The sequence below is a fragment of the Molothrus aeneus genome, chromosome 1, assembly GCF_037042795.1.
Source record: "Molothrus aeneus isolate 106 chromosome 1, BPBGC_Maene_1.0, whole genome shotgun sequence".
NCBI lineage: Eukaryota > Metazoa > Chordata > Aves > Passeriformes > Icteridae > Molothrus > Molothrus aeneus.
The window spans coordinates 113777666-113793638 of record NC_089646.1 but is presented as its reverse complement, the minus strand read 5'-3'; the positions used below and the strand labels follow the sequence as shown (position 1 = coordinate 113793638).

Sequence of the window (15973 nt, the reverse complement as noted above, 5' to 3'; positions counted from 1 at the left end):
ATATAGTTTCTGACCCCTAAGGTATATTGCTCTTTGCTGATTTGTCTTTTATTTACCCATTCTTCATAGGCTCTCTGCTTACTTTTCATATTAATTCTGGATTTATTATACACCCATACCAAAAATTATTTTCAATAGATACAGCACTGAGTATTAATAACCACAGACATGAAATTATTATCAAATCTGTACTCAGATTTTTGAGGACTATGTCTGTGTGTGGGAAACCAAGGAAGGAAATTGCTTTTACACAGCGATATTCAGACATTAATCAAGGCGCATAACAAGGATGCAAGACTTCTCTCACTCTTCATATTATCAGTGAAGAAATATATGACAGGTTTTGACCAATCTTGGGCTTCTCTGAATTTCCCTCAGGAGACTCCTGCCTTGCTCTATGGACTATGTAGGACAGCTATGGAATCTACTTAATAGAGACTTAGAATACTTGCCATGGTGAGATACAGCTATGTCTAATTCTGAAATTGTCACTACTCTAGCTGCTTATATTATGCTAATATTTCCATGGTTTTCTGTTCTTCTGTACTATCAGTAACATTATTTCTGTTTTGTTAGATGATATGAGATATTCACAAGTGGACTAATTTTAGATGACTAAATATGAGGATATAATCTATTCATTTTATCTGCAATTATGTATAGTATAAAATTCTCTGAACATAAAAGGAAATATGCAGGATCATGGTAGTTAATAGAGATTGGTTTACAAAATGGCTGATGTAGAATGCAAATTCACACCTTCAGATTAGTTAAACTTTACATAGCTTGGTCTATCAGTTCTGATTCAGTTTTCATAAATGGACCCAAACCAGCATTTTACACCTCTTCAAGAAAGACACATGAGAGAGTAAAAAATACAGTATCCTGGCAAAGCAGTGTTGTTTTCAGTGTCTAAGTTGTTTCTGAATTTTTGTTGTTAATTAAACAATCTGAATAGAATATTGACTTCAGGTCAACTAACTGTTTGCAAGAACTTGTGCCATTGATATAAGTAAAAAAGAAAACTGCAAATAAAAGCAAATGCTTTCTGCAAATATACGAACATAAGGGAAAATCGCATTCTGCTAAAAGAGTTTTTGTATCTCTTGTGATTTCATCACTGTTGCAGAAGCCTTCTGCTCTGCATTGAATGCCATATGGAACAACCTACTTCTTTCTGCTTCAGCTTTTTTTCTAACCTCAACTAAAATCATAGTACCTTCGTTGCCTCTGTCACTTAATATCTCCCTTATGCTCTAGTTTCTCTTCCCTGAGCATTGTAATTGCATTTACCATCTCAGGAAAGCGTTTGGAGAGAAAATTGGTGTAGGAGAGGGAGTTCACATTCAAGCTATACTGTTTCTGTAGTTTGGTTTTAGCCTTAAAAATAACAACAACAAAAAAATATTATGGATTACAATTAAAACCAAAGCTGGAAGGAGTTTTGAGGATTTTGGACCTTACCATAAATCTTTCCTGTCAACACTCCATTCCTGACTTTTCCAAGAAGTTTCAATGTTCGTTCCATCTGTGCATCACCAACTCCACTGTCTAACCATTGCTGGCAAAGAAATACATATTGTTCTTCAGTCTTGCCTAATTCATGGATGACAACTTGATCAAGGTACCATCCAGCTCCATAACCGACATTATGGTGCTCAACAAGCACTTTGCTTAACTGTCCAAGGTCTACTGCTCTCATTTCAGAGACACAAACCTGAGAAGAAAGAGGCAAAAAGAATAGCAAACTGATTAGACCGTATATCTTTTCTTCTGTCTTTGAGGAGCTTGCGTTTGGAAAGACAAATCCCTTTCAATGCTGAAGTATCTTTTTCGGAGAATAAGGAAAGATGTTACAGGCTGACACTCATATTTGGAGAACCTGTTCAGAAACTATGTGGATCCTTGAATATATACATTTTTTCCTCATCATGATCACTGCAGTTCAGGTTTTATTACAAAAAACCATCCCCTTGTTTTGGATAGAAACAAACCTCTGATCAAAAAACCTACAGCTCATAAAAATTGAAGTTCAACTAACCCCTCAAAAAGGAAACAGAGGGAGTTCTTCAAGAATCAGGATAGACCTGGTAATTTAAATTTCTGTTTGAATAAGGCATTTTATTTTAAAACATTTTCAAGTATTTTACATTTTAAGACACCCTATTATTCAAATAGGAAATACTGTATTATTCAACTCTGAACAGAAATACTGTTGATGACTATGCAAACAAAGGAAGATACTGACATTAGAAACTATAACTAAGGCTGTACACGCATACAGGCAAGAATTGATGTGCTCCTCGGATGTAAATAGACATCTGTTTAAATATTGCTACGGCTACCAGTAAACAAAAGCTAAATGGCAGCTGCACTAGTGCATGTTGGGATGAATAAATTATGTGAGTGAGAGAATGAATGTGTTCTGTGCAAGATAATATAAGTGGGTGGGTAGATACATGGGCATGTGTGTGGGTGACATTAAAAAAACCCCAGATGGATAGTAGAAACAGACGCTATAATTTTTATTTGTTGCCAACCAATTTGCCACCAGGCAGGAAAAAGGATGAGGACCAGAAAGCAATGAAGGAAGAGATGATTTTTAGAATGAATTATGTCATCTCGTCCATTCTCCTGTCTGTGTCAGACTATTCTCCACAATGCGATCAGAAAAAGAAAACATCCAAGTTGTTATTCCTAGCACAGCCTTAGGACTTCCAGCATTCATACCTTGTTATATCCTCGATATCCTCAAACAGTTACCATGGCAGGTTATACCCCTGCATGTAAGTAAATGTAGCCCAAAATAAGACCTAGCTGGGAGGAACATCTTGCAAATAACTTTTCGGGAGCACTCATTGCTTTTTAATTTTATTCTTTGTAGTTCCAAGCCAAATATAATTTTCCTGTCAGTCTACATGACCTTTGACTTAGAGGAAATATCCTGTATTGCTAACACTCATGTTCCTTCACAGCTAACTCTAATTGAAAAAGGGACCTATCATTAGTTTCATTCTTTGTGATAATAATTAACATTCATTAGACAACAGTGGTCATAATCACCCATTGTTATCAATGAATTCTCATAATAATACATTAAATTGCCTACTCCCTCAGCATTAGTAAGAATGTACTTTTAGTTGATGTCATTACATTTCTTTTTCCCTTCAGTATAAAGATGTTTGGAACTGTATTAAACACACTACTGGATGTACAACTAATGAAACCCAAAATGATTTTATTTAAACTGTTTTGCAAACCCATTTTAATCTGTTTTCTTACACTTGGTTGAAATTTTCTGTCTTCCTAGCTTTTCCTTATATTCATTATCAGTCAAGAGAGATCCTTTTTTTTGTATCTCAAGCTTCCTTAACTTTGTTTTCTTTGCCTGTCCATTCCACATTTTTCAGGGATATTGCTGACATAATCTTGTCTCTCAAGACAGCTTACCCTTTATATTCCTTCCTTTCACCTTCTAGTCTTAGAAACTCTCACTAAAACCCCATTCCAACTTTTTAATTGATGAACTTCTATGTAAAAGGAATGTTAGACTGGTAGTATTACTTTAAATTGCAGAACCATCTAGTCCATCACGTATAGTGTTGCCAACAGCTACCACTAACAGATTTCTATGGAAGAGTTGAAAAACAGGGCAAATACACAGAGATGCTTCTTGAATATAAAGTCTCTCAGCCTTTTGCAATTTGTGGTTCAGAGATTGACTGAGCAGAGATTACGTCTTTGCACTTAACAGCCTCAGTGGAAAGTCGTCTTCCATGACAATGTGCAATGGCTTTTTGCACCAATATGTCTTTACCATCTGCAACATCTTGTGCCAGAAAGTAAAATGTATTAATTACACATTGAGCAAAAAGGCACCTCCTTTTGTTTTGAATCTGCCACTTGCACATTACATTGAATGCTCTTGAGCTCTTGTATTTCACAAAGAAATAGAAATGTTTATTTTCTCTATGCCATCTTATATTTTTTTCTCCCTCACCTTTCCTCTCATCACCTCTTTTCCAGAATAAATATACATGTCTGCTTCACTATTCTTTGTGTGGAAGATATTTCATATCACTTGACATTCTTCTTGCACTTTTTAAGACAAATGAATCAACAAAACACAGCATCTATTATGCATCTGCACTAGTAAACATCTTTGGAGGTATGACTGTGTTTTCTGCCTTAAGTGGCTGGATTTTTTGTTTTGTTTTTGTTGGGTTTTTTTAATAGTTTCTAAACATTTTTGTTCTGTTTTCCTTTTGTTTTGCTTCTACTGAGGTGATATCCTACTACTTTCATATTTCAGAGCACATCATTTTGCATGCAAATTTAAAGGGTTATTCCTCCTCACAGCCACTGCTTTTCATTTAGCTACAAAGAATTTAATCTGCCATTTTATTACCCATTCACTGTGTATGAGGTTCTTCTGCAGTCTCTGCCACCAGCTTTAATATTTATTACCTTAAATAGCTCAGTATGGTCAGAACATTTTGCCATCCCACTGCTCAACCCTTTCCCAGGAACCTATCAAACAATGAAGAAAGTGAACACACAAAATACCTAAAATACCTAAACTGAAGAACACTTCCATTGTCTGCAGCATAAAAACTGCTCCCTGAAAACAAAGAATCTGCTTGGGAAGACACCCAGCACTCTGCAGCTCAACATAGAGGCTGTGAATTCTTTATTACTAACAGCTGTATCACTGACTCTGTATTAACATCCAGGATGAAATGCCATGTGAATTATTTCTTTTTAGACTTCTTTTCTAGATTATGACACTGACCATGTGCCTTTACACCTTTGATTAACCCTTCTAGTTTTCCATAAACATTTGCCCTCAAAAATGCCAAGGATTAACCTGTATTTTTAATAATATTATCCAGATAATCAACATCATAGCTCTTCCTGTATCATTAAAGCACAGTTTGGACTAAGACAGCAGGATTCTGAAAAAAGATAGCATCTTAAAAAAAAGGAAGTATTATTGAAGAGTCAGAACAACATATAGAAAAGTCTAAGTAGAAAGATTAAAGAGACATTCTTCTTTGCAAAGAACAATGCAGCAATACAAGTGCACAGAAGGCAGAGGTCTATAAAGCATGGGAGAAGCAAAGAGAAAGTGATGTGGAAGAAAACATTCACTGTCTTCCAAAGAAAATGTGGAATGAGATTTAAGTGGATGTGAAAGTTTAGTTTTACTCAGGTAGAAGGTCAAGTGCAATTAAATTGACACAGGAGACCATGGACACTTATCACATGTGTATAGAAGAATTTATACAAATTCATGGAAGAAAAAGTATCAATGACTAGAGTATGACTCTGGAACAAAATGATGTGGCTGGTTTCTAATTTTCTAAGCCCAAGAAGACATGAATCTAGTGAAGGAAGAGTTAAGTGCAAGGCTAGGAAAGCAGTGGAACAGGTTGCCTAGGAAAGTTATGACATCTCAGGCATGAGAGAGCATAAGAAACAGTGTGAAAACATGCAGAGGATTCTGCTTCATTGTGCAGGATGAATTGATCTAGTGCTCTCAGTTCAGGGTATGGGTGAGCATGCTGTGTAGAGATAATCATTAATATGGTAAAAAGCAAAGCTTAACCAGAAAATCTCTCCTAGGATTTATCTTGAGCAGACAATTATGTCTACAACCAGGTTTACCTGTTTGCAATTTAACAGAAAAATGGATTAATTAACATATAGCAGCTAACACCTTTAAAATCTTGCTTTCAACTCTATCTGGGTGGATTAAAAAAAAAATTAAATGAGCAGCCACAGGAAGTAAGCCCTGAGATTTCTATACTAGCTTCACAAATAGGTGAAAATTAAGCCATGGAATTTCATCTATCATTGGATGTAGTTTCAGATTCTAAGAATATTTACCTAGAGTTTGTGGATTTTAGATTTATTTGTACTCAAACTATTTCTAAACTGGAATCTCAATTCAGGTGAAATGCCTATACTTAGCAAGCAGCACATTCCCTTCACAGGTTACCAGAGTCTAACATCCATGCTGGTATTTCATAATTGGAAAGATGTATGGTATCAGAAAATAATAAAATTAAATATATTTAAAAAAACACATAAGGAAAATGACTGAGTACTAACCTGTCCTCTTTCAAAATGTGAGTGCCTGAGTTTCCTTTTGCAGGAATCTCCCCACTCTCCAAATATGGTGATAAATACATCTGCATCAGTTCCTGATGCAGGAAGTGTTCCTGTATGGACATTGATGAAGTAACAGACTTCTGCCATGAAAAATCAGTGACACAAGATATTACCAAATGAGATTATTAGCAATTTAATTACCAAACATTATAAACCAATATATTTTAGGTACAAGATTAATTTCAAGACCAAGGAATTAAGTTATAGGAATTGACATCAATTTTCTGAGTTTCATATGGATTGCTAGCTATCTCACAGCACACACTACAGCATTAGGGATGAAATGTCTTTTATGAATCAATTCAAGAATCCATGCTCACATTACAAAAGGAGAAGATACCCAACTTCTGGATTCTGGAATCACCTGAAAGACTCAGACTGATTTTATAGTGCTTTGTAAAAAAACGGGAGTTCTTGTAGGAATTATAGGTCTTAAATTGAGTTAGGATTTACCAACTCTAACATTTTACCAAGGAAAAAACACAGACATAGATGATGAAAGGCACTTTTTGTTCTGGATCAACTGAACTGTGTTTAAATCTCATATTTTGAGAATTATGGCCAACATTATTTAATACGTTCAGCAGAAATGGCTCAGCTATTTATACAAATACGCATTATTATTCTTCACAACAAAGGATGGCTTGCCATGACTTTTGTCTGGTAAGTTATACAGTACATATTCCTTCAGGCAGCATGACAGAGGATTTTTAATGGGTTCTGTGAAGAATTAAATGTTATAACAGACTCTTAAGATATATTTCCATTTGCAGTCTAGCATCCAGTTAGATATTACATGCAAAAAGGTTTAAATATTTTAACTAAGACTTCTGTTCACAGTGTAATGAATGAGAATTCTTTTCTACATATTTCATAAAATGTAATCTGAACAAAGGAAGATGTTATCATATTTTAAGTACAATGATGAAATGAAATATGGCTTCGGGGGCAGAAATAGGGCTTGAAGAAAACCTAAAAAACCCTGCATTTTCTCTTTGTGATTCATGCCATTACAACTTTGCACCTGCCTTTTTTTTAATCTGTCAATTAGTCCCTCATTAAGTGTAAATCAATCATTTTCTGAAAACTGCCATGCAAATATACTAACTGGGCTCTGTGCATTTTTCAGACTTCCAAATTGGTACTTATTCTAGTGAAAACAATGCATGTCAGTTGTTTTAAAACAGAAGAAAGTGCTTTAACTTGATACCTGTATACAGCACTTACAGGATGGCCAGGTTATCAGATCCAGCCAGCATGGGTTTAGGAAGGGTTGGTCATATTTGACCAACTTGGTCTCTTTTTATGACCAGGTCACCCAGCTGGTGGATGCAGGAAAGGCTGTGGATGTTGTCTATTTGGACTTCAGCAATGCCTTTGACACTGTCTCCCACAGTATCCTCCTAGAAAAGCTGGCAGCCCATGGCTTGGACAGGAGCACTCTTTGCTGGGTTCAGAACTGGCTGGATGGCCGGGCCAGAGAGTGGTGGTGAACAGTGCTGCATCCAGCTGGGGCCTGTCACCAGTGGTGTCCCTCAGGTTCTGTGCTGGGGCCAGTTCTGTTCAGTATTTTTATTGATTACATGGATGAGGGGATCGAGTCTTTCATCAGTAAATCAGATGACACTAAGCTGGAAGCGTGTGCCAATCTGTTGGAGGGTAGGAGGCCTCTGCAGAGAGACCTGGAATGGTTGGATGGATGGGCAGAGTCTAACAGGATGAAGTTTAGCAAGTCCAAATGTTGAATTCTGCATTTTGGCCACAACAACCCCCTGCAGTGCTACAGGCTGGGCATGGTGTGGCTGGACAGTGCCCAGGCAGAAAGGGACCTGGGGGTACTGGTCAAGAGCTGACTGAACATGAGCCAGCAGTGTGCCCTGGTGGCCAAGAAGGCCAAGGGCATCCTGGCCTGTGTCAGGAATAGTGTGGCCAGTAGGAGCAGGGAGGTCACTCTCCCTCTGTACTCAGCACTGGTGAGGCCACACCTTGAGTGCTGTGTCCAGCTCTGGGTCCCTCAGTTTGGGAAGGACTTTGAGAGGCTTGAGCACGTCCAGAGGAGGCAACAAGGCTGGTGAGGGGCTTGGAACACGAGGCCTGTGATGAATGACTGAAAGAGCTGGGGGTGTTTAGTCTGGAGAAAAGGAGACTCAGAGGTGACCTTGTCACTCTCTACAACTCCCTGAAGGGTGGCTGTAGTCAGACGGGGGTTGGTCTCTTTCTCCAGGCAGCAACTGACAACCAGAGGACACAGTCTTAAGCTGGGTCAAGGGAAATATAGGTTGTATATTAGGAAAAAGTTTTTTAGAGAAGGAGTGATAAAATACTGGAATGGTCTGCCTGGGGAGGTGGTGGAGTCACCATCCCTGGATGCGTTTAGAAAAAGGTTGGATGTGGCATTTGGTGCCATGATTTAGTTGAGGTGTTAGGGCATGGATTGGATTCAATGATCTTGACGGTCTCTTCCAACCTAGTGATTCTGTCATCCCAAAGTTTATTGAACAAATAGTTAAAAGTAATTTTGAGTGGTTTTTTAATATATATAAAATACTTTGCAATCTTGTGCCTTGTGTTCATCCTATTGGGCAGTTTACAATTCTGTATTTGTGCATGCATTTGCTCATGTATTTATTTTTTATTTCAATAGCATACCCCTGAGAGGTGGCTGGTCTGGCCTGACTGCAGCAAGCTCTGTCACAGTCTCAGATCCATCTTCTCCAAACAGACATGAGGCTTCAGTGTGAAAGCTCAACTCTTGTTTGGTGTCCAGGTCTTTCAGCTGAAGCTGCAGGTAGAATCAGAGAAAGAAATTAATTTATTTGAAGTATTTAATTTCCTATTTCCATCCCAAAAGAAACTGACTTTTTTTCCTCCTGCACACACTTTATAACAGCTATCTGATTCTGCATAACAGTTAGAGCAGCTTCTAAAAGCTGCTAATTCTGCTAATTCTGCAGCCTGCTATTTATAGGTGTATTCTTCATTGCATATCAACACAAGCATAGGACCCATTTGTAAAGAACCAATGAGAGATTCAGCTTAAATTGACCTGTATGTGTTTGCAATTTCAGGGTGTCAAATGAATGAATACAGTTACATCAATCTTAATAGTATATGCCCATTTTCCAAAAACATTTGCTTTGCTACTTTTTATTTTTTTAAATGAGTCTTGCTATATCTCAGGTAGGATTTTCCAAGTTGGCAGAAATTAGGTGTCCAGTGGCTTTCAGGGCTGCCTGTGGAAATAAGTTATTTGAAGAATGAATTTCAATAGAATGGGCAAGCTTAGGTGCAGCTTCATTCTACTTGGCTTTAAGTATTTATTGGAGAGTGAAGAAATTAGGTTCCAAGTGTGTGGACTTAGAACATCCAAACCAGCGGAGGAAGCACAGCCTTAGGAGCTCACATAGCTCCGCTGAGAGGGTCAAGATGGAAATCAGGTTACAGGACATCAACTCAGGTCATGTACTCTATCCTAGGTCAGGTTCTAAAATACAGAGTTAAAATCTGTCAAGTATATGCAGAAACATTTGTAGTAACTATTACATGCAATATTGAACTTCATAAATAGCCAATGACTGTAAGTTTGCAGAAATGGTTTCTTCAGTCTTTAGGATTTCTTTGTGTCTCTTTGTAGAAATAGCATATCCAAGACATTTGAAACAAAAGGAAATAAAAAAAACCAAAAACTTAATTTCATCAGGACAGTAAGTAATTGGAATTCTTAGGCAGGGATTCCCAAAATTACTGTGGTCGCTTCTTTCCAGTACTGACAGCAGCTGCAACAGCAAAACTTTGTGTTCATCATACAGAATAAACATAACAAGGGCTTGGAAATCCTGAGTACAGGTTTCCTCACACAGATTTCAACTGCAAGCTTTGAGATGTATAAATATTTATATAATTGAATGAGATAAACTAAATTATTGGGAATTTGACAGTTTCACTCTCAAATATTTTGTCAGACTGTGTTGCCCTTGAGTTCTTAGAAATGCAATGACTTAATATTTTCCATTACTGCTTATTCATTCTGTCCAGTGATTTACAAGATCAGTCACAGGGCTTCCAGATGAAAGTAAACAATATCCCCAAACCATTTCCAGACTTAAACCATTAATTACTTGAATAAAAAGTAGATTTATTTAGGTAGTGTTAAATTCCACTAAAATTGCAGCCCATTGTTTACAAAAAATAGGTATTTTTTGCACTTGCAATAACAACATTTTTATATTAAATGTATAACTTCTTCTTATACAAAAATATTTCCCACTAACTTCCATCAATATGTGCAACCCCAATTATCAATACATATCACAAACTCCTATCTGTCTTAAAACTGCACTAAGGTTTACCTGCATACCAGGCAGACAGCCTGCAGAAACTGGACTCATAAAAATGAGGTGTGTATATTTATGCAGACTTTGGCCTTAAAATAAAATATACCTGACAAATTCTCGCTAGTCCTAAGATTACATTTAAGTGTGGACTTAATCTTCAAATCATATAGTGTTTCTTTATTCTAAACAATCATAAAAAATGGGTTTGAATTCTATTTTAAGAAAGACCAGAAACTATTTTGAGCAAGAAATAGCTACTCATTCTGTAGTACATAAATCTTCAGAAGTTACAGAAAATACATAAATTTTAGCTAAGGTTATATAATTCACTACAGAATTTTGCAGAAAACTGTAGGAGATAACAGGAAAAATTCTGGTATTTGGAAGAACCCTGTAAACATCAAAGTAGAGAAGACAGAGTAACAAAAAAAAATGTAGGGATTTTATCCCCTTTTTGCAGTTTCATCTGTGTTTCTGAAAAATTTCTGGAACTTTGACTATTACTTCTTTCACTTAAAAAGAAATCAAATAAGGTAATTTTATATAGTTGGGGCTGGGTTTGACCACTAGCTTATAGTAAGCTTAGTAAGCTATAGTAAGCCTCCTGACATCTACCTCTAATTTTTCTTTTTCTATACAACATCTGTATTTTTTTCTGCACTGTAAGAATCCTACTAGAGTGAGACCAACTTATTACATTTTATATTATGCTTCCCTGAATAACTAATTTATAAATAGACTAATAAATTAGTATTAGATATTATAAGCATATTAATGGCAAAAGCAATAGATATTATTGTGGCTTGTGCTGTGGGTTGCACATGCATACAAGAAACTACTTCGGTCTATAGCAGCTTACTGACTTCTTGTAGATTGTAACAATTTATAGCTACTAATAGACCAATTATTAAATGAATTGTAAAGTATTTGAAAATACAGACAAAAATCACTTAGCTAGTTGCATAGGGCTGTTTTGGAAAAGAAAGCAGAAAGGAAACTATTACATTTACGAATTTTCTCCCGTGTTTTAAGCCACCAATCTGGAGGCTGAAGTCTTATATTACATAATGGATACGTAGTTTCAAAATATTTTTTGAATGCTTTATCAAATGGCCTGGAGATGCATATTTAAAATGAGAAATTAGCTTTGCTTACCTATTCTTTCCATTTTTATAGCCTAAACGGAGAATACAATATTAACTGACACAGAACACATTTGGGGAGAAAATGTAAGATAAACTCCTCTATCCCCAGAAGAGCTCATAAATTCAGACTCAGCATTCCTTTGAGTGTCACAAGCCCATACACATTTAAGTCTGGAATGCAGCCGTCTTTAGCATTTCCCATCAGAACAGTTTCTGGAGTCTTTTTGCATTTAAGGAATCACCTTTATCTTTCAAATCCATAGCAGGGTTAAGGGACTCTGAGGCACAGTTCAGGAATTCATTCTTCATTCTTCAAATCATTACTTCAGATTAATTCAGAGTTCATCCACAATGGGGTTTTTTGCCCTTGCCTATAGGCAGAGCTCATTGACACAATTTTTCCTTGAATTAACCTTCAAGTTTTAGTATTAAAGATACTTTTAAATTCTAATTCTATTTTAAGGTTGATAGGATTAAGTCCTTTCTCCATTCCTTTTTATGAGAATTCTTAAAGATGTATTAAACTACGATCAGAGGTTTGAGGACCACTGATGGCCATATTGAAATGAACAGATACTGAATATTATCTTAATTGGCTTCCACAGGTAGGTTGGTCTGTGTGGAGACCATCAGTATTTCCATGCAGGAATTAACATTTCCTAACATCAGCAGGATGAACTGTGCATAATGGGTCTGCACACCAGTGAAGAGCTATAGCAATATGCACTTCAGCAGGTGCCAACAAGGTTGAGCTACCCACAAAGAGGTCTGCAGCAGCTGTAGGCAGTCATTTGTAGATACCAGGTAACTGAGACCATCTGCGTCTCAACAAAAGTTATTTACTGTTCTGTTGAAAATTTTTGCAAGTTTACATGTATTATATTTGGAATACCTTGTGGAGTTTAATTCCTCTTCTCAAGGATGGACCACATAACACAAAGGAGACTTTTGTTATTTCTCCAATGTCACCAATGGTAAACTGTTAAAAAAAGTTAAAAAATATATGTCATATGCAACAGTTTGCTTGGCATACTTTAAACCCAAAACAATATAATACAACAATAAATACAACAGGTAATAATATTGGTTAATGAGGTTAGTGTTAGGATGAGGAAGTCCTATTAAGAGTGCAATTTAGACTCACATTTGTATCATAAATCATGTCTATTTTTTACTGAGGGAAATGGTTGCGGAGCATAGGCCAACACAACAGAAAGAAGGAAATGTACAACTGAATTCTGTATTTTCAAGGCCAGTTCTTTTCCCCTGACTTAATTCAAAGTTAATGAGGTTTTTCACATAATATTTGGTATTTCCTCAGGAGAGTTTTCTTAAGTGGTATGTTTTGGCCCACAAGTGAGAAGTTCTCCAAGGTGTGTTTATTTAAGACACAGAGGTATAAACATTAACACTGACAAACAACCAGTACACATAAAGTCATATATATTGGCTACAATTCTTATTTTACTGAAACTATTTAGTAAGACTTGCATGAAGTAGAAAAGAAACCAACCAAAAAGGGAGTATCACTCAGATTTTGAACTTTCTGTGCAGGGGATTTCCCTTTTCTTCCAAATGCAACAACTTGAATGTTAGGAACATCTTCTGGTACTTGTGTGCAATGCACCCATGTTTGCCATCGTCCTCTACTTTTTGCATCTAAATTTTCCGTGGGAAGGGATGTCACTGATGTCTCTGCAGTAAAAGCAAACCTATGTTTAGAACAATATCTGTTATAAGGTAGTATAAACCAAAAGATTTTATTGCCTGGTAGTGCCGGATGTAGCACAGGAAATTCAACAACAAAGCCACAAACCCCTCATTACTCATGTTAGTCCCATGGAGGGGTAGAAACCAGGCAAGGGGCCTCATGGATCCATGTCACACACAGAGGCCATGCCTCTTCTCTTTGTATTGTTCCAAGGAGAGGAAATGTTCTGCCAGAGGAGAATCTTTCAATACTGCCATTTCAAATTTCTCCATCTCAGGCATAATTTCTTCCCCTTTGTTCACAAAAGGCATGATTCACCTTGGTCCAGGCCCAGCCCCTCACCATTGAGGTACCCAATGCCAAGTTCTTCCTACTGTGTGATGTAACCTTATACCAGTTGTGAACTGCTCTGCCATGCAAGAGTGATTCATGGAAATGAAGGACACTTCTGCTTGTATTACCTTTGAGCGGAATTGCAACTTCTAAATAATCTTCCTTGGAGCGTTTATTGATCCATCCATCGTGGAAAAAAACATGTGTAGAAAAAGGGTAGAAGACTTCTTTTATAAGAATTTTTTCCAAAAACCACCCATCTGATTGAAAATAAACAGGACATTATTAATTTATACCTTTTAAGCAACAAAACATCCTGTATATGCAGTCATAAGTTTCTACCTTCATCAAATCAATAAAAAGTTTTCTTTTGATAGACTTATTAAGGAAATAAAACTTCTGAAAATATATTGGCTATGTGTATGTGTTTCTATCTGTTCCACTACACTCCAAAATAGTAAATGTTTTTACAGATCTTGTTAAATTAAATGTAAATTAAATTAAATGAGATAGATTTGCTGTAATATCTATTACATCTCAAAGTATGGAAAGGCTTCTGCATGCAGTCTTTAGACACAAGAAACCCCAATAGGAAATAATACTATCAATGTCCTAATGGAAAAAGGATCAGGATTTCTATGACATTAGCTATCAGAAAATCCACTCAACCCACAGCTTTCTTTCTGGAGAGATACCATTCTATATAATAAGGAAGAAATTTCAGCTAATTTTATCTTGTTTTGAGACCATGATTATTTGGAAACAAGGCGTTTGTAGAATTAGATCTCTGAGTCTTGGTAAACTTGGTTACACTCCCAGTCTTGTTGAAGTGAATGAAAGTTTGAGTGCTCATTTTAATGTTGCCATCTAGCAAATAGTCTCCCATCCTGTTTTTCTGAGTCCAGGTTTAACCTACAGAGTCATTTTGTAATATTGGGGTTTTTTAGAAAAGAAGAAAGAACAAGAGACTCAGGTTATCATACTCTATAACAATCATTTCCATTATCAACATTGTCCTGCAGGAGTAAAATACCTGTAGAATCTCTATTCTGTTATCTTTAAAAAACAATGGGCCAAAATTGTAGCCAAAGGATTGAATAAAATGCCAGTTCATGATACTCCTTGCTGCTGGTATTTATTTTCAAGAAATAAGCAATTTTTTTTGCTACAATAGCTGCTTTGGAGTCAGCAGTAGGATGAGAAAAAATGCTGTAGCAATAAAGCCTTTTTATCTGCCAGTCAACCTCACATATGCAGGATCCCTTAAAAAATATTTTGCATGGATTAGAAGGAAAGAACCTGTGAGGCCAGAACAGCCTTTCTTCTGTGTTCAACTTCTCAATCTAATGAACCAATTCTATGTTCTCATCTTTACACAGAAGCATATAGTCCTGAAATAAATTCCTTTTTTTGACTTATCCATCATCTAAAAATGTACAGGAAGAAGAAATTTACAAAAGTTTCAAAATCATGAGGGCATACCACTTCATGAAAAACAAAAGTTTTGTTCACTGTGCTTATAAAAAGATAGAAACTTCAACGGAGAACAATTTCATATATAATTTTACATTGTCACAACGTTTCCTTGGAATCCCTTGCAGATTTTAGTAAAACCAAGCTGTATCTGGATACTTGACATGTATAATCCAAAAGAAGTAATGAACAGCATAAAATGGAAATCAATTTCATATTTTCTAATTTTTTTAAAAACACTTTGGTGTTAAATTTCAGACATTTCTGAAGCACTAGGGTCACTTAAACCTAATAATCTACATCATTATTATCTTGCATTAACTGAAAAAATTACCAACCTTTTCTTAGACTTTTAAATCCAACACAAACTTGATTCAACTTGCCAAGGTATACAGATTTGATTTTGAAAATATCCACCTGCAATATGAAAATAATCAAAATGATATTTTACTTAAACTTAATAGGGGTCTGGTTTTGAGTATTTATCAGTTTAGCCTGGCGTGTCTGATCATTGTTTTGCACCTTGATAGAAGCAAATTTATCTCATCTATGCCATTTAATTGTGTTTGACTTCATAATTAAATATTATGTATTATAGCTCATCTTTTCTTATCCAGTTGATGTTATGAATTATGAATTTCAGAATGCCTCTGTATTTAGTAGGAAGTATTTATGGAAAAATCAGATACACTCACTAGCAATAAAGTTCTACTTTCTCATACCTTCATGGATTGAAATAAACAAATCCTAGTTTGTTGAAATTTACTTTGGTCCAGAACTGAACTTGCAATGAAACTGATAAA

At 36.1% G+C, this 15973-nt stretch overlaps 1 protein-coding gene across 1 annotated transcript in view; it reads right to left on the bottom strand.

Moving 5' to 3' along the window:
* The window catches only part of RP1 (RP1 axonemal microtubule associated), a 164908-nt gene that overhangs the window by 37890 nt on the left and 111045 nt on the right, over nt 1–15973 (bottom strand). The window contains exons 37-43 of the mRNA XM_066547495.1: nt 15509–15587; nt 13826–13957; nt 13167–13348; nt 12546–12632; nt 8824–8956; nt 6115–6254; nt 1465–1717 (exon numbers count right to left, since the gene is read on the bottom strand). Of these exons, the coding sequence (XP_066403592.1) occupies nt 1465–1717; nt 6115–6254; nt 8824–8956; nt 12546–12632; nt 13167–13348; nt 13826–13957; nt 15509–15587 (1006 nt within the window). The remainder of the gene's footprint in view (nt 1–1464; nt 1718–6114; nt 6255–8823; nt 8957–12545; nt 12633–13166; nt 13349–13825; nt 13958–15508; nt 15588–15973) is intronic.